The sequence below is a fragment of the Hyperolius riggenbachi genome, chromosome 5 (genome assembly GCF_040937935.1).
Source record: "Hyperolius riggenbachi isolate aHypRig1 chromosome 5, aHypRig1.pri, whole genome shotgun sequence".
NCBI classification, from domain to species: Eukaryota; Metazoa; Chordata; class Amphibia; order Anura; family Hyperoliidae; genus Hyperolius; species Hyperolius riggenbachi.
The window spans coordinates 322,933,021-322,951,814 of record NC_090650.1 but is presented as its reverse complement, the minus strand read 5'-3'; the positions used below and the strand labels follow the sequence as shown (position 1 = coordinate 322,951,814).

Sequence of the window (18,794 nt, the reverse complement as noted above, 5' to 3'; positions counted from 1 at the left end):
TGTAAAATAACTGTAAAGTGTAACGAGAGGGATATGCAGGCTGCCATATTTTATTTCCTTTTAAACAATACCAGTTTCCTGGAAGCCTTCCTGATCTATTAGGCTGTAGTAGTGTCTAAATCACACCATAAACAAGCATGCAGGTAATCTTGTCAGTTCTGGCAATAATGTCAGAAACACCTGATCTGCTGCATGCTTGTTCAGGGGCTATGGCTAAAAATGTTAGAGGCAAAGGATTAGCAGGACAGCCAGGCAACTGGTATTGCCTAAAAGGCAATAAATATGGCAGCCTCCATATCCCACTTGTTACAGTTGTCCTTTACGTTGTTTCCTAGGTCTAATCCCCATAATGGATCTGAAGTTATGCGCTACTGTATTTCAATTCAGTAGTTATCATTTCATTTGGCTTTTTCCATTCAGGCTAAGTATTAAAATTACCTCATGCAAAAAAATGTTTTTGTCGTTTTGACACCAACGTGAGGAGAATAGAATGTGTCCTTTTGTTAGAGGATGAAGTGTCCCTTTGCAGGCTTGAAGTCATGTGTATAACTGTAGATTGTGGAATGTCTTCCTAATGTTATAGGAATAAAGGAAACCATAACAGGCCATTTACTAAAAAATGATACTAAAAAATTAAGCACACTTCTTAATTTTTTGATACATTTATTATCTGGTTACTTATAATGTTTTAGTTTTAGGGATTCTCCCTGCTTGTTCCACCTGGTGAGCAAGGCCAGATTTATACTTTGTGTGCCACTAGGCCAAGTATGTAATGCTTCCCCCTCCATGTGCAGCAGCCACCCTCCCATTGCATGTGCTGCCCCCTCTTCCATTTATATCATTCATGTATACAGCTCCTCTCTTTCACGAACCGCCACCTTTAGCATCAGTTTCCCTGTTTTCAGCCTCTTCTTTCACATGTAGCAACTCCTTTTTCATGTCCAGGTGCCCCTATGGGCTGCAGTCACCCAAGGCTTGGGCCTTTGTGGCCTTTCCAGAAATCTGGCCCTGCTTGTGATAATTGGCATACACTTGCATATGCTCGCTGACTCTGTATGTGCAGTTTACATAGTTATTTGGGTTGAAAAGACCTGCATCAATCGAGTTCAACCGTGAAATAAAGCACACTAATAACCTACCCCTTCGCATAACACAAGCTGTTTCTTGGAAAAGGAAAATGGTTAATAATTGCCTCATTTGCAAAGCTCAGGTTAGGTAGGCAAAAGGAGGTACAGCACCCAGGATGGCACACTCAAAATATAAAAAGTGATTCTTGAACATGACAGCAGGATTTTTATAAAAAAAATGTTTTGATGTTTTTTTTTTTTGTTTTCTTTTTTTTGCACAGTGTCTGTGTTTTGGGAAGGACTGCTTTTACCTTGGTGCAGATGGATATCTGGGCGGCGTGGATACCATATTATTAAAGGGGGCTTCAGGATTTCTCCATAGGTTCCCCCATACTGTTAGCCTACCTCCCTCTTAGGGCACCGAAATTGGAAAAGAGTCCCTTGTTCTCAACAATGGACAAAGGTGCTTTATACTGGGAGGGAGGGGGGTAGTTGCTTTATTTCCAAGCACCAAATCTTACACATGTGCAGTGTTTGCAGAATGCATTTGTTGGGCATTGTATTGCATAGCTGCATGTCATTTTTTCCTGTGAATGCCATTGGCTGCCTGCAGTTGAAGCAGTGCAATGCCCCTGTGATGAGGAGGGGGTATGTATACATGCATGCACATTTATCTTTCTTCGTGTACTCCCTTTCATGGTACCCTGCACTTCCTGCATCACCACCTTCTGCATCACCACCTAAAAAGGTCCTTCCTTATTCAAACAAGCTATTATCACACCACTTATCAAAAAACCCTCTCTTGATCCAGCTTCTCTATCCAATTACCGACCTGTCTCGCTCCTCCCCTTTGCTTCTAAACTGCTGGAACGTCACATCCATTCAGAATTGTCTGCCTTTCTCTCTACCAACTCCTTACTTGACCCCTTTCAATCTGGATTCCGCACACACCATTCCACTGAAACTGTCCTCACGAAAGTTGCTAATGACCTACTGGTAGCTAAATCCAAAGGCCAGTTCTCCATTCTAATACTCCTTGACCTTTCCTCTGCCTTTGACACGTACGTTAAAAAGGGGCGCTGGGAAAAAAGGGCGCCGGGTTTTTAACGATAAGCATGGATAACGTTTAAAAATGTATTGTACTGTATTTCGTTTAAAATTAATGTTTTTTAAAGTTATAAATCATTAAATAATGTGCATTAAATCGGCAATTGTAAAAACGTTAATCTTTCGTTTAAATACTGAAACATATAATAACGTTAAAAATTTTTTTTACTAAGTAACCCTCCCTGTACCTACCCCTAACCCCTAGACCCCCCTGTTGATGCCTAAACCTAAGACCCCCCCTGTTGGTGCCTAAGTACCCCTCCCTGTACCTACCCCTAACCCCTAGACCCCCCTGTTAGTGCCTAAACCTAAGACCCCCCTGTTGGTGCCTAAACCTAAGACCCCCCTGTTGGTGCCTAAACCTAAGACCCCCCTGTTGGTGCCTAAACCTAAGACCCCCCTGTTGGTGCCTAAACCTAAGACCCCCCTGTTGGTGCCTAAACCTAAGACCCCCCTGTTGGTGCCTAAACCTTAGACCCCCCCTGTTGGTGCCTAAACCTTAGACCCCCCTGTTGGTGCCTAAACCTAAGACCCCCCTGTTGGTGCCTAAACCTAAGACCCCCCTGTTGGTGCCTAAACCTAAGACCCCCCTGTTGGTGCCTAAACCTAAGACCCCCCTTTTGGTGCCTAAACCTAACTCCCCCTGTTGGTGCCTAAACCTAAGACCCCCCCTGTTGGTGCCTAAACCTAAGACCCCCCTGTTGTTTTTTTCGTTTAAAAATATTGTAAAAAAAAAAAAAAAAAAAAAAATGTACTGTTTTTCGTTTAAAAATAATGTGTGAAAAAAAATATTGTACTGTTTTTCGTTTAAAAATAATATTTAAAAATGTATAAATCATTAAATAAAGTGTAATCATGAGAAGCAGTAATAAAACATTAAGTCTCTGGGCGCCGCTTTTAAAACGTTATTTTTCACCGGCGCCCTTTTTTCCTATCGGGCGCCCATTAAACGATATTTATTATAGGAGTGAATGGCGGCGCCCGATTTGTCCACTAGCCTAAGGCGCCCGAATTTACTGTTACCGCCTTTGACACGGTTGATCATGCTCTGCTTCTGCAGACACTGTCATCTTTAGGAATCAAGGGACAAGCACATTCCTGGATCTCCTCTTATCTCTCTGGACGCTCTTACACTGAGTCCTTCTCTAACACCAATTCCTCCTCACGCCCACTGTCTGTTGGTGTTCCCCAAGGCTCTGTTCTTGGGCCACTTCTTTTCTCAGTCTACACTCATGGCCTGGGACAACTAATTAACTCTTTTTTGGTTTCCAGTATCACCTCTATGCGGTTGACACCCAAATCTATCTCTCAGCTCCTGATCTGTCATCACTACTATCTAGAGTCCCCGAATGTCTACGTGCCGTTTCTGCATTTATGTCCTCCCGCTTCCTTAAACGCCACATGAGTAAAACGGAAATTGTGATTTTTTTTTTTTCCACCATCGCTATCTACACCCCCACCAATTGCAACCATAAAGGTAGACAACACCCCTATAACCTCAACCATTAAGGCCCACTGCTTGGGGGTTATACTCGACTCAGAGCTCTCCTTTAAACCTCACATTGCCTCATTAACCACCACCTGCTATTTCCAGCTCAAAAATATATTCCGTATCCGTCCCTTCCTCACACAAGAGGCCACCAAGATGCTTGTACATGCCTTAATCATCTCCCGCCTAGACTACTGCAACACCCTGCTCTGTGGGCTACCACAAAAAAGGCTAGCACCTCTCCAATCCCTTCTAAATTCAGCGGCCCGCCTCATTCACCTCTCCACACGCTCTTCCGATGCAGCCCCACTGTGCCGTTCTCTCCACTGGTTACCTCTTACCCAGAGGATACAGTTCAAACTCCTGACTCTAACATACAAAGCCCTCCATGAGTTGTGCCCTCCATACATCTCATCACTAATCTCAAGATCTTGTCCCTCCCGCAACCTCTGCTCCTCCCAAGAAATTCTCCTGGCCTCTAAGCTGATCACCTCCTCTCATGCTCGCATCCAAGACTTTACACGAGCATCATCTCTTTTCTGGAACTCTCTTCCACAGCCTGTATGTCATGCTCCAAACCTGGACATCTTCAAACGCACTCTTAAAACACACCTTTTCAGACAAGCTTATAACATTCTATAGCCCTTATTTACTTATTTGACACAATGTAATCAGAGGCAAAGGGTCACTGCCTCATCCATCCTCCACCCCCTTACCTAATGTGTCCCCCACTACCCACTAGATTGTAAGCTCGCAAGGGCAGGGTCCTCCTCCTAATGTTTACTGTTTTTGTCACAATATTTGTGCTGCTTGGAACCCTGTTTTACAATTTGTTATTATATCTATGTTCCCCTTGTCGTCTTATGGTGCTTTGTAAAGCGCTGCGGAATATGTTGGCGCTATATAAATAAATAAATAATAATAATGGGTCTCACACAGCATTCGCTGCAATTTGCAGTCAGCTTTGGCAGATTAGATTCAAAGTGCTATGAATGCAATTTTGTACATGCAGATTCAGAATGTAGGTGATAGGTCAGCTTTGGTACTACTGACCTATTCACAACTCTCCTGTGATCTATTATTTTACCTGCTTAAAATCTCTTAATAGTTCTTAGTTCCTGTCAGTCATTGTTTTGTGTGAAAAGGGAACTTTGTGTTATGCCTAGTATTTCCAGTTGGAAAACATCTGTTCCTCTATAATACACAGGATGAAATAAGATCCAGGATGTACAACTACTGTAAATGTATGAAATATACATGAGGCTCTCATCTCTCTTCCATTAACCTATCTTTGTTCCCTTTGGTAGAAGTATATTTATGCTTCATAATTGTGTTTTACTCTGTAGATGGGTTTACCATCCATGACTAAATGTAAAGAAAAGTCTTCTATAAGCAAGCAATGTTCTTATGCTGTGCAGAGGACAAGGCCATTACTCATAGTGACTGCTCAGGCGTTTTTTGTATGTGTGTCTACAGTCTCACAAAGGAAGGCAGAAGCCTTATCAAATGTGTATCAATAGTTAAGGTATTTATATAAACTGCATTGCAGAGATGTTTTCAAAGGGAAAAAAAGTAGCTTCAATACAGTACCAGAATTAGAAAGGGAGGGGCAATTCCTCCAGGCCTCATGTCCTTTAGGTGCCCTCCCCTCAGAACCTTCCTCTCAGCTATGCTGCCCATGCAGAGACAGTAGAAGTTGCACTAAGCCTGCATGGCTTGCACTCCCGCCATAACTTGAAAGTGCTGGTGGATATGTTCACACAGGTCCAGTGCACACCAAGCGGTTTTAGGTGCAATCCGCCAGCCGCATCCGCATGTAAATACGCTAGGCTAATGTATTTCAATGGGATGGTGCAAACCGGCGGTTTGAGGTTTGTAGCAAACTGCAAACGTGCCTCCTGCTGCATGCTTGCGGTTTGCAGAAGCGTTTCTGCCTAAATGTCAAGTATAGGAAAAACGCAAACCGCTCTGAAAAACGCTATTTCAGAGCGGTTTGCCAGGCGTTTTTGTTACAGAAGCTGTTCAGTAACAGCTTTTACTGTAACAATATGTGTAATCTGCTACACAAAAACGCACCCAAAAAAGCTAGGTATGTTTAGAAAACCTCTCTAAACATACCTATAATCGCTCTAAAATCAGCTCCCAAAACCGCTAGCGTATTGCGGATTTGCTAGCGGTTTTGGTGTGCACTGGGCCACAGAGAGGAACTGCAGCCACTACCATGACAGATAAATATAAAAACAGCCAAGGATAGTGCTATCGAGCATCTGTGGACCTTGATCTTGGTTCTCAGCTTCCATCTCTTTGGAAGTTGTCCTTAGCTTTTTTTTCTGTCTTTCTCATTAAACTTACTAATCTTTGCAGTTACTGTCACAAAGACATCAAGCTGCTTGGAGATGGGTGTATAGCCTTAGCCTTTAGGGCTCTTTCACACCAATGCGACGTTAAGGTCGCATAACGTGCCCCTAACGCAACGCATGTTAGCTTTGAAGTTGGACGTTACATTGATCTGCGTTATGCGTCTCTTGATGCATACGTGATGCATACTTCTTGACACATGTGGATCGAACGAAAACCCTGCCAAGTGACCCCATTTTAGAAAGAAGACACCCCAAGATATTCCGTTAGGTGTATGATGAGTTCATAGAAGATTTAATTTTTTTGTCACAAGTTAGTGGAAAATGACACTGTGGGGAAAAAAAAAACAATAAAAATCAATTTACGCTAACGTGTGTCAAAAAAATAAAATCTTCTATGAACTCACCATACACCTAACGGAATACCTTGGGGTGTCTTCTTTCTAAAATGGGGTCACTTGTGGGGTTCCTATACTGCCCTGGCATTTTAGGGGCCCTAAACCGTGAGTAGTCTAGAAACCAAATGCCTCAAAATGACCTGTGAATAGGACATTGGGCCCCTTAGCGCACCAAGGCTGCAAAAAAGTGTCACACGTGGTATCGCCATACTCGGGAGAAATAGTATAATGTGTTTTGGGGTGTATTTTCACACATACCCATGCTGTGTAGGAGAAATCTCTGTAAATGACAATTTTTTTTTTTTTATTTTTTTTTAGACAATTGTCCATTTACAGAGATATTTCTCCCACCCAGCATGGGTAGGTGTAAAAATACACCCCAAAACACATTATACTACTTCTCTTGAGTACGGCGATACCTCATGTGTGACACTTTTTTGCAGCCTAGGTGCGCTAAGGGGCTCAATGTCCTATGAGTACTTTTATGATTTTGCAGGTCATATTGAGACCTTTGATTTCAAGACTACTCCTGAGGGTTTAGGGCCCCTAAAATGCCAGGGCAGTATAGGAACCCCACAAATGACCCCATTTTAGAAAGGAGACACCCCAAGGTATTTCATTAGGATTATGGTGAGTATATAGAAGATTTTATTTTTGTCACAAGTTAGCAGAAAATGACACTTTGTGAAAAAAAAAACAATAAAAATCAATTTACGCTAATTTGTGACAAAAAATAAAATCTTCTATGAACTCACCATACTCCTAATGGAATACCTTGGGGTGTCCTCTTTCTAAAATGGGGTCATTTGTGGGGTTCCTATACTGCCCTGACATTTTAGGGGCCCTAAATCATGAGGAGTAGTCTTGAAATCAAATGTCTCAAAATGACCTGTAAAATCATAAAAGTACTCATAGGACGTTGGGCCCCTTAGCGCACCTAGGATGCAAAAAAGTGTTACACATGTGGTATTGCCGTACTCAGGAGACGTAGTATAATATGTTTAGCGGTGTATTTTTACACATACCCATGCTGGGTGGGAGAAATCTCTCTGTAAATGGACAATTGTGTGTAAAAAAAAAATACACCCCAAAACACATTATACTACTTCTCCTGAGAACGGCGATACCACGTCTGACCCCTTTTTGCAGCCTAGGTGCGCTAAGGGGCCGAACGTCCTATGAGCACCTTTAGGCTTTACAGGGGTGCTTACAATTTAGCGCCCCCAAAATGCCAGGACAGTAAACACCCCACAAATTACCCCATTTTGGAAAGCAGACACCCTGAAGTATTCAGAGAGGGGCATGGTGAGTCCATGGCAGATTTCATTTTTTTTTTTTTTTTAGTCACAAGTTAGCAGAAATGGAAACTTTTTTTTTTTGTCACAAAGTGTCATTTTCCACTAACTTGTGACAAAAAAAATCTTCTTTGAACTCACCATGGCTCTTAGTGAATACTTTGGGATGTCTTCTTTCCAAAATGGGGTAATTTGGGGGGTATTTATACTATCCTGGAATTTTAACACCTCATGAAACCTGACAGGTGTTCAGAAAAGTCAGAGATGCTTCAAAATGGGAAAATTCACTTTTGGCACCATAGTTTGTAAACGCTAGAACCTTTACCCAAACCAATAAATATACACTTATTGGATTTTTTTTTATCAAAGACATGTAGCAGAATAAATTTGGACAAAAATGTATATAGAAATTTTACTTTATTTGAAAAATGTCAGCACAGAAAGTTAAAAAAAAAATCCTTTTTTTTACAAAATTCATGTCTTTTTTGATGACTATAATAAAAACTAAAAATCACAGCAGCAATCAAAAAGCACCAAAAAAAAGCTGTATTAGGGACAAGAAAAGGAGCCAAAATTCATTTAGGTGGTAGGTTGTATGACCGAGCAATAAACCGTGAAAGCTGCAGTGGTCTAAATGGAAAAAAAGGCTCTGGTCCTTAAGGGGCGAAAAGACTGTGGTCCTTGTGTGGTTAAAATGGGACTCCCCGTCCACTGAGACCCACTGGCGCGTCAGATGCAGCATTGGGACCGTTATTGGGTCATCCCCCACCTCCCTGGCAGCTTCCTGATGTCTTCACCGTGTAATCCTCATTAAGCACAATGCATCACATCCTCAATAAAAATGCTCAACATAGTGTAAAACCGTCTAAAACCCAATCTACACGATACGATTCTTTGTACGATTCGATTACGATTCTATTTACGGTCCGATTAAATCCGACATGTCCGATCGGGATTCGATTCAATTTGATTTGCCATTGCAAAACCATGGCAAATCGAATTGAATCGAATACCGATCGGACATGTCAGATTTAATCGGATCGTAAATAGAATCGTAATAGAATCGTACAAAGAATCATATCGTGTAGATTGGGCTTTAGGGCCAGTGCACACCAAAAACCACTAGCGTATCCGCAAACGCTAGTGTTTTTTCAGAGTGATTCTAGGTATGTGCAGAGAGAATTTCTACACAAGCCTAGCGGTTTTTGGAGCATTTTGGTGTAGCATATTTTATTTTTTGTTACAGTAGAGCTGTAACTGAACAGCTTCTGTAACAAAAACGCTTGGAAAATTGCTCTGATCTTGTAATTCTCAGAGCAATTTTCCACTTTCCTATACTTAACATTGAGGCAGAATCACCTCAGAAAACCACAAAAATGCTGCAGGACCCGAGTTTGGAAAGAATCGATCTGGTGTGCACCATCCCATTGAAATACATTAGCCAAGCAGTTCAAACTGCAATAGTTTTTAAAACGCTCAGAGCCACGGTTGGTGTGCACCAGCCCTTAAATGTATTGCTTATAAAATCCATATTGCACTCTCATTTTAAGATTGAGTTAGATTTTTTTTTTTTTGTAATGGACTCTCCCCCGTCTCTCTGGATATGGGCAGGCTTTGCCTAGTGGTTCCACACGCTGTACTGCCGAAGTGCGCACCTCCGTCGGATACTGCTCACGTGGGACGCCAGGAGCTTGGCGTGCTCAGTCTTGCGTCCGTGTTTAGGCTCCGCCAGACATGTTTTGTCACCATGTGACTCATCAGGGAGAAGGAGCCTATCACAGGGCAAGACTGTCATCCTAGCTGCCACTCCCAGTCTCCACCCTTGTCCCTCTCCGTGGTCAGTAGCCTGCCAATAGCGGAGAGAGCTCAGTAGTAAACTTTTTGTTGCACATTCATTATTTTAAAACATCACATCTATACTAAAAAGCAGATTTATGCATTATCAAATGGGCAATATATATATGCCATCCCCAGTATACAAAATCATGCGTTCCCCTCATATGCCTCACCTATGATGCAGCACCCTCCCTGACATGGGATTGATACTGCCCCACAGGGGTGAGCCTGGGGTGCCTGGCACCTGGGTGCAAGATTTTCTCTGGCGCCTAAGGGAGTGGTTAAATTAACCGCGCCTAACCACATAACCACACCCATGTCCTGCCTAATCACACCCACACCTTCCACCTCTTTACGCATGTATGTGATACCCCATTCCTACCCCTCTTCCATGGGCTTGCCCCTGGCTGGCTTTGGCTGCCTGCGAGTCTGCTAGTCTCTGGACTGACTCAGGTTGAGAGGCTCTGCGAGTGCGACGCAGTCACACACTGCGTATTTATGGCTGCCTGCGGCCACCCTACTCTTGCTCGCTGTCGTCGGCTCCTCCCCCCGCCAAGCCCAAGCGTGAGGTGTGCTGCTTGTATCTTTCCCGTTGCGCCGCGCAGCCTGCCAGTGTTGCCAACCTTTCACGTTTATTTTTTACTGACTATAATGCCTATAAATTTACTGACAAAAGATTATTTTTAATGACAAAATTTCTCCACTAAATGCACATAAGAGACAGCGTTTCACCAGTAAATGCACGTAATGGCAGACATCCTTTCCCCAGTAAATGCACATAAGAGACAGCTTTTCACCAGTAAATGCACATAATAAGAGTCAGCTTTTCACCAGTAAATGCACATAAGAAACCACTTTTCACCAGTAAATGCACATAATAAGAGACAGCTTTTCACCAGCAAATGCACATAATGACAAACAGCCAGTGTCCCCAGTATATGTAGCCAGCCTGGACCCCCTTTAGGCAGTGAGTGACAGGGAACCCTTTAGGCAGTGACAGGGAGCCCTTTAGGCAGTGAGTGACAGGGAGCCCTTTAGGCAGTGAGTGACAGGGAGCCCTTTAGGCAGTGAGTGACAGGGAGCCCTTTAGGTAGTGAGTGACAGGGAGGCCTTTAGGTAGTGAGTGACAGGGAGGCCTTTAGGTAGTGAGTGACAGGGAGGCCTTTTGGTAGTGAGTGACAGGGAGGCCTTTTGGTAGTGAGTGACAGGGAGGCCTTTAGGTAGTGAGTGACAGGGAGCCCTTTAGGTAGTGAGTGACAGGGAGCCCTTTAGGTAGTGAGTGACAGGGAGCCCTTTAGGCAGTGAGTGACAGGGACCCCTTTAGGCAGTATGATAGATAGATAGATAGATAGATAGATAGATAGATAGATAGATAGATAGATAGATAATCAGCATTGTGACTGGTATACTGATGTGATAGTTGCCCAAAAAGCAAACAATATCCACATGTATATTTAAGCCTCCCGGCCTCAGTGTGCCCAGATCCTAAATCCATTTGGTCTCTTCCTGCAAGACCTTCCGGGTCATGTTACATCCTCACCAGACAGGCATCATTTTTTTGATTGCACAGAACGACAGTCTGCCAGCTCGAAAGTGAGCTGGCAGACTGTGATTAGGGTATCCTTTAGCAATATTTCTATTGTGCTCCCCCATCCTCTCTTTCAATGTCCTGGTGGTCCTCCCCACATATTGCCAGCCATCCACAAACACACCAGGCAAGATATACAACATGTCTGTGATTACAAGTAATGAACTGGGCGCACTAATTGAAATCTGTGCCGTTTTGATGGCTATCTGGCTGCCAGGGCATAGATTTCAATACACCGATGCTGCACCTTCTTGCTGCTTTTGTCGCTCCCAATGATCTTGCCGCTGTCTCCCTGCCGCAGCTCACTCGCTCTGATGTCTCTATAATGGCAGAGCCCTGTGAGCGGGTCAGGAGCCGATTTCATTGGCTCCTCATCCTGTCTATCAATGTAAGCAGTTCCCATTGGCTTACATTGATAGGCAGGGTCAGGAGCCAATGCAAGTGGCTCCTAACCGGCTCACAGGAACTCTGCTGTCATAGAGATGGCAGAGTGGGGGGCTGAGGTTCCTGGCATGCGGCGTGGACGGCGATTGCGGCAGGTATGTGGGGTGATTCATCATTATTCCGCTGTTTCTTGTACCAGCGGTCTCTGGTCCTTAAGGGGGCAGAGACCGCTGGTACCTAAGGAGAAACTGTCGCGAAAATGTTAATTCAAAACACGTAAGAATAAGACGTTTATTTCTTCCAGAGTAAAATGAGCCATACATTTCTTTTCTCCTATATTGCTGTCACAATACAGTACAGTATGTATTAGAAATCTTACCGATTTGGGGCTAGTCCATCTCTCCATAGGGGATTCTCAGGATGGCCTTTATTCTTTATAAAGACATTCCCTGAAAAATATTTATACAAAGATGCTGGCCAGCCTCCCTGCTTGCTGCACACTTTTTTGGCAGTTGGACGGAGCAACTGCCATTCACTAAGTGGTTTTAAAAATAAAGACAACCCTGAGAACCCTCACCCCGATGAGCAGATGGGCTAGTTCAAAATCTGTTGGTTCTGTCAGATTTCTACTACTTGCTGCAAGTGACAGCAACATAGGAGAAAAGTAATTTATGGCTCATTTTACTCTGGAAGAAACGTACCTCTTATTTGTATGTTTACATGTATGTAAAATTTTAAAGTTTGTGTGGCTTGGTCCTTTAAGAGGTTAACAGAAAGTTTAAAATGTGGAATGAGTTTCATGATCCCTTATTTAACATTGACTTCACTTCGTTGTCTTCTGCCTGCTGGACTTCATATATACTTGCATGAGCTCGCTGGCTCCAATCTACTGAACACCTTACACCTAACTGCTCAATAGTAACCAGTACAACTGTCAACTTCATGTTTACCATTTACCTTTATACAGTGTTTTACTACAGCTAACATCAGGAAATATTTCTGAAGATCCCAGAAAGCTTGCATAATTTAACTTTATCAGCCATTAAAAGGTATTACTTTTACAAAACTTTGTATTTCTACCTACATCATTCAGTTGGCTAACAAGGGTACAGAAAGTTTTTTTTTTTTTGCTTCATAAATTGTAATGATTTTTTTTTTTATCCATGAAGGTTATCATGCTGTGGATAGAGCAGAGTGGAAATGGAAACTCTGTTTCACTTTAAAGGGAACCTAAAGCAGAATAAAAGTGTCCAGTTCAACTTACTTGGGGCATCTTCAAGCCCCCTACAGTCCTTCGGGTCCCTCTGCCATCATTCTGCACTAGTCCAATAAGCGGCAGTGGCTAACTGACAGCTGCATGCGCGGCTTCCTGATTGCGCTCCGGTGGCCGGGAGCATTCTGCGCTTGTGAAGTTTATAAAAAATGGAATTGTGCATTTGAAGAATGCTTCCAGCCAAGGGAAAACAATCCCAGGACCACACACAGCTCAGTAGCCTGCGACTGGCCTAGTCGTCCAGTTTCAGAAGGGCAATGCTGCTGAATGGAGCAGTGCAGAATGACAATGAGGAACTTTAGGTGGCTAGAAGAAGCCCCAGGTAAGTTAAATTGGCACCTTTTTATTCACTTTAGGTACCCTTTAAGGCATTTCCTGGGAAATCTATAAAATGTTCTCTACAAATGTATCATTTTGTTTCAAAACCATACAAATTTCTGCATAAATGTTGGATTACATTATTTTGGAAGCACTTTTTCTATTAAAACTTGTGTGTTTTTGCTTGTGTATGGAAACATTAACATTTTGTAAAACAATATATAGCCACATTTATTTTACTCACATGCAATGGTGTTTATAAAATAACCACTTAGTGCAGCTGAAGGGCAAGAAGTGTGGCAGGGTTTAACAATGTGGGCATGCCTTTCACAAGGGCTGCAATGTGGACTGCAGGTGAGTTTAGTTACAGATCAGCCACCAGTACATGTCAGGACACAGGCTGTATAGGCAGATCTGACGTGTGTATTTTCACTACACAGCTGCTGATGCAGTTGGTAAATAACCTGGCCTTAGGCATTTAAAAACAAATTATTATTATGTATTTGCATACATAGTACTAAGGGCCTGAGAGCACTTGCATTACTGATGGGATTTCAGAAATGCGTATCCCTGTGCAATATACAGGAACAGCAGACTCGCTAATGTTCTGACAACACACGTCTACATGCATTCTGAGCACAGCGCAGGAGTTCACCTTTATTTGTACTTGTGTAAGAGCCGTCCTTGCTTGCATAAACTGGAACATTTAATTCCTTCTAAATGATGACTCTATCAGCCTTAGAACATTTTCTGCTAGCTCAAGCAGTTTTCCTTTTTTTTTTCCCCCACAAAATTTCTCTTATTACCATCTGTCACCTTCATTTACCTTACAGGTAGAAAACTGACACAGGAATGTTCTCTCTCCATTTTAGGTGAGAAATCTGAAACTAGAACACGAGCAAGAGAAAAATAAGATCTTATCAGAGGCGTTACAGACATTGGCTACTGAACACCACGAATTAGAGCGCTCTCTGGTTAAAGGAACACCTCCACACCACAGTATATTCAGCGAAGATGAATTCTATGATGCCGTCTCAGGTAGGCTTGTTCTGTATTGCCTTCATTCAAACTCTTTGTTGTAGAACCTCCCTGGTTTGGTCAGGCTGTGTTACAGAAGAGCGCAGCTGACAACCTGCTCATGTGAGCTGAGATTCTGTCATATATGCGAAGTCAGATCTATAAAAGCCTGACATCCTTATCTCATCTGTGTAACTGTCTATGACTCTTGACTTTTAATTAATTTTAATCATGAGGACCAGAATGTCCAAAACAGGCTGCGTGCATATTGGGCTGATGAGGCTTAGTAAAATGTATAAGATTGCTCTACACCAGTGGTTCTGGAGTGAGCCTGTCTTCAGGGACAAAGAGATCATTTGCATATTCATTAACAATGCATCTTGGGAAACCACAGTTGTTCACAAAGTGTACCTGAGAGGGCAGGTACTGCAATAGTTATACTTACCTGTGGCTTCTTCCAGCCCGATGTGGTCCATGGGCTCCCTCGCAGTCCTTCCCAGCTCCTCCGTTCTCCTGTGGTCACCTCCCTAATTCAGCATGTCGAGGCCAGTCATGCTCCTCTGCGCATGCCTGGCTACGCACATGCCCACACGGCTGGGAGCATTCTGCGCCTGCTCTGTTGTGCTGTGCAGGCAGAGAATGCGCTGCTGGGCCGTGCTTGTGCAGAAGTACTTGACTGGCTGAAATAGCGGAGAGGACTACAAGAGAACGAAGTAGCCGGGGTGGAGGATGGCGAGGGTGTACACTGGCCACATGGGCCTGGAGGAAGCCCCAGGTAAGTATAAATACTGCATTACCTGTCATTTAGGGTTTTTTTTTTAAAGCGGAATTATCACAAATACCTTCTGATTTAAGAAGTCAAATTACACTTGATTCATTTTAAATGATTTAATTGTACAAATTAAGGTTACAGATTTATAAACTGAGTTATGGATCTGGATTTATTAAGTAATGGACCAGTTTTGAGTATTTGTTTTGACCATACTTCTCTATAATTTTGCCAAGTATAGCATGCCAAAGATCTACAGTAATGTGTCTCTGCTTTCTTGCTGCCAAAATGTGCCTTTTTTCTGGTTCCTGTAAAATGTGTACCAGCTTTCTGGTGCCCCCACTGTGTGTCCTAAATTTTCAGTGCTTCTTGTACTGTGCCCTGAGTTTCCAGTTCTCCCTGATTGCTAGGGTGTTCTGAGACCTATGTCACAGATCGGGGCATTGTATGTGCCTCCTTGAGCGGTCTACTAAGACTTGTGGAGGGGGTTGCTCATGTCACTGCAGGTTTGGCTCAATTTACTGTTGGTAAACTCCCATGACTGCTTATAGGGGCTTTTGACAACTGGGGGAGGATACAGTTGCTTCTGTAGTAGAACCTGTGAGTTTTTGTAGTCCCTTTTAACTTCTGGGAACCATTTTATAACAGCAGTGTTCTGTGTGTCTGTGGGTTGAAGTTATCTATCCAGTGATCATTCACTTCCTGCTACTTCTGGCTGGTTGCACGGTTGCATGTTCTGTGGCCCTAGAACAAGGTAGAGTAGGGTGGTTGCCAACTTTTTGTGATCTGCATCTACATTACTGATTGTTTTGACCTGGATTTGTGGTATGCAAGGTGAACTGAATTCCCCAGTTTCTCTGTTGGTCTATGTCTTCATCCATTGCAGTAACAACTTAAAAGGTCCAAGTGAAAAGGCTGTTTTTTTTTTTTGTTTGTTTGTTTGTTTTTTTATATTTAAAATCTTTTTTTTCCAAATAAAAGAAAAATGTATCGATATACAATTGTTTGGTCAAAGACAAAAGACATAAGTCATACCAATAACAAAGTACAATTGCATACAATACACTTTAGAGTGCCAGCAAATTCACCAACAAAACTTATATAAAAAACTAACCTTCTATGAGGATTACGCTGAGCACGGGCAAGACCCGTACTAACATACCAGCGATCCCCAAGACCTGCTCTCACCAGGCCAGATATAACAAAGGGTGACCAAACTATGGAGGATTATAAATAGAAGGAAGAAAAGAGAAGACAGAAGAAAATCGTGAGAATGGAGTTCAAAGACTTCAAAGAGAAAGGGAGAAGAGGAAAAGGTGACTCAGGGGATTTCCAACCAAGTACCTGAGTACAGATCCGTTTGTTTTTTACAGAGAACGTGAAAACTTGCATATTTATTTAGAACATCTTGTTTTTTTGACCTATGGATCATGCAGTTTTTCATGTTCACAGGAACCTGATACACCATAAATCTGAAACCCAAAATAGCAGTGTTACATCATGTTTGGCAGGGGTACACCTGAAGTGAGAGGATAAAGAAATGACCAGCTGCCTGGCTGTACTGCTGATCATCCATCGCCAATACTTCTAGCCATACACCCTGCACAAGCATGCAGATCAGAGGTTTCTGACGGGATTAGCTGCATGCTTGTTTCAGGTGTGTGATTCAGACACTACGTTAGTCAAAGAGGTCTGCAAGACTGCCAGGCAACTGGCATTGTTTAAAAGGAAATAAATATAGCAGCCTCCATATCCATATCCCTCTCACTTCCGGTTCCCCTTAACCACTTAAGGACCACAGGCTTAAACACCCCCCCCCCCCCCCCCCCCCCCCAAGGACCTGGCCATTTTTCACAAAATAGGCCACTGCAGCTTTAAAGCCTCGCTGCAGGGCCACACAACTCAGCACATATTTTCCCCACTCTTCCTCCCACCCCCCGTCAGCAAATTACAGCGATCGGCTGTGATCACTCCTGGGTCCCCCAGGGGGACAGCTGTACTAAGTAAATAGAGAAAATTACCTTTTAATAAGAGTATAATAGAACCTCAAATAGAAGTGAAGCCCCTAAATTTTGACTTGTCTTTGATTCATAACTGTGGGGTGCAGGAAATTTGTCTGTGCACCGCCTGGGGGGGGGGGGGGTTAATTAGGGTTAGGTGTCAAAGGGGGAGGTTAGGGTTAGGCATTGGAAGAGGGAGGGCTCTGTGTGAGCATAAAATACTCTTTGCCTATTGTGTCAGAACTTTTTGCAGGCAAGTCCGCCACTGCCCCTTTTTAACCAGCACGTTATGTACCAGTGCCAGCGTGCCTGCAGAGCATAAAATACATTGGGCTCTATTCACAAAAGCAATACCATGTTTGGTAAGGCTGAAAACGGCTGATTTTACTAATCACCTTCCCAGATTACAATTCACTAAACCTATTACCGCACTGAAAATTAGAGTTACCGACTAGTGAGGTAAAGTACCGACCTCAGGAAATGTCAAGAAATTGCAATTTACCCTTTTGGTAAATTGGGCAAAAGTGTTTGATATTTTTCGCCAGCAACTTACTTTTCCATGCTCTCTGTGCGGTAACTTGACAAACAGCCTTATGGAGAGCCAGGCAGCCAAAAGGGAGAGCCCTGCTTCTCAGCTGATTTAATGTGACAGGCATTCCCATGGATATTTCACTGTATCAGAGCAGAGGAAGGTGACATTTTTGGGGGCTTTTCTGCATCCCTTTAGATGTGAAAATCTGTATTCTGGCATACAGAAGAGCTCCTGCTGGTGGCTGCAGCACATCTAAAGTGATGTCAGAGACTCACTGGAAGGAAAACCTCAAGTCATACATGCAGCTCCCTCCCTCACTGCTGACCTGCTACACGGCTGGTAAGTGACACTTACCAAGCAGGGCTTAATGAAATTGAGGCATGTTTGTTCGTTAAATTACTGAACTTCTGCTCCATGTGGACAATATTTAGTAAATTTGGAAAAAAAAAGTGTAAAATACCGAATGAGGTATTTTACCTACCAAAACGATTTTACCGACCAGCCCTTAAAAGAGCCCATTGAGTTCAGATTTTTGTCCACCCTTGGTGGAGGGTTGTACCCTGTACCCATGCCACAGAGAGTGACTTTTACCATAGCAGCGTTTATTCTCTCCAACTGCGTGAAAACCAGTTGACGATTTGGTGACTTTATTTGTGAGTATTAATCTATACGATTTCCTTACACAAAATACTACACCTTCATTGGCTCTTGGTCTCTTTTTCCCGATTCCTTCCTATGATGCCTCTGTTATGCAGGTTATTTTGCCAATGCCTGGAAAACCATATAAAAGGTATTTTTTTCTCAGGCATTTCCAAGCCAGCTGTCAGTAGTTTTAAGTTGGCTAAAGAAGGCATTTAGCCACCCTTATTACCGCACCTCTGCAGTGTACTCTATGCTAGTTCACTGTGGAAAACTGTGGTAATACCACCATTGCCTAAAAGCACATATGCTGTTGAGGTTGTTGCTACCTGAATGCCGAATGTTGGACTTTTTTTTAAAATTCTTTCAACCACACTGACCCATAAATGTAAACCTGTCTATAGAACCCTATAGATGATAGAGGGTGGCAAAACGCTTTGTTCTTTGACCCTGCAAGTCAGTCGCAGAACTTCTAATTTACTATCCTTTCAGCTGACCAACTATGTTTTTATATCAGCCAAGTAAAGGCTGCAATCTATTGTCAGCATTTATAAAAAATAAAGTTAAGGTTTGCTTCATCACTGATATTCTCCAGTGTTCTCTCACACAGACACAGAACATTAATATTGCACTTTTCTCCTGGCATCAGAGGACACGCTCTATAGGCAGTAGTAGTGTTAGGCCCAAGGTCTCCTCAGGTTTACTAAATAAGCCTCCTGCATGTT

The 18,794-nt window shown here is 42.9% G+C and overlaps 1 protein-coding gene across 4 annotated transcripts in view; it reads left to right on the top strand.

Moving 5' to 3' along the window:
* OSBPL1A (oxysterol binding protein like 1A) overlaps positions 1 to 18,794 on the top strand; it is a 253,225-nt gene that overhangs the window by 130,268 nt on the left and 104,163 nt on the right. For all 4 annotated transcript variants that reach the window (XM_068237280.1, XM_068237278.1, XM_068237281.1 and 1 more), the window contains one exon: positions 13,985 to 14,150. In XM_068237280.1, the coding sequence (XP_068093381.1) occupies positions 13,985 to 14,150 (166 nt within the window). The remainder of the gene's footprint in view (positions 1 to 13,984; positions 14,151 to 18,794) is intronic.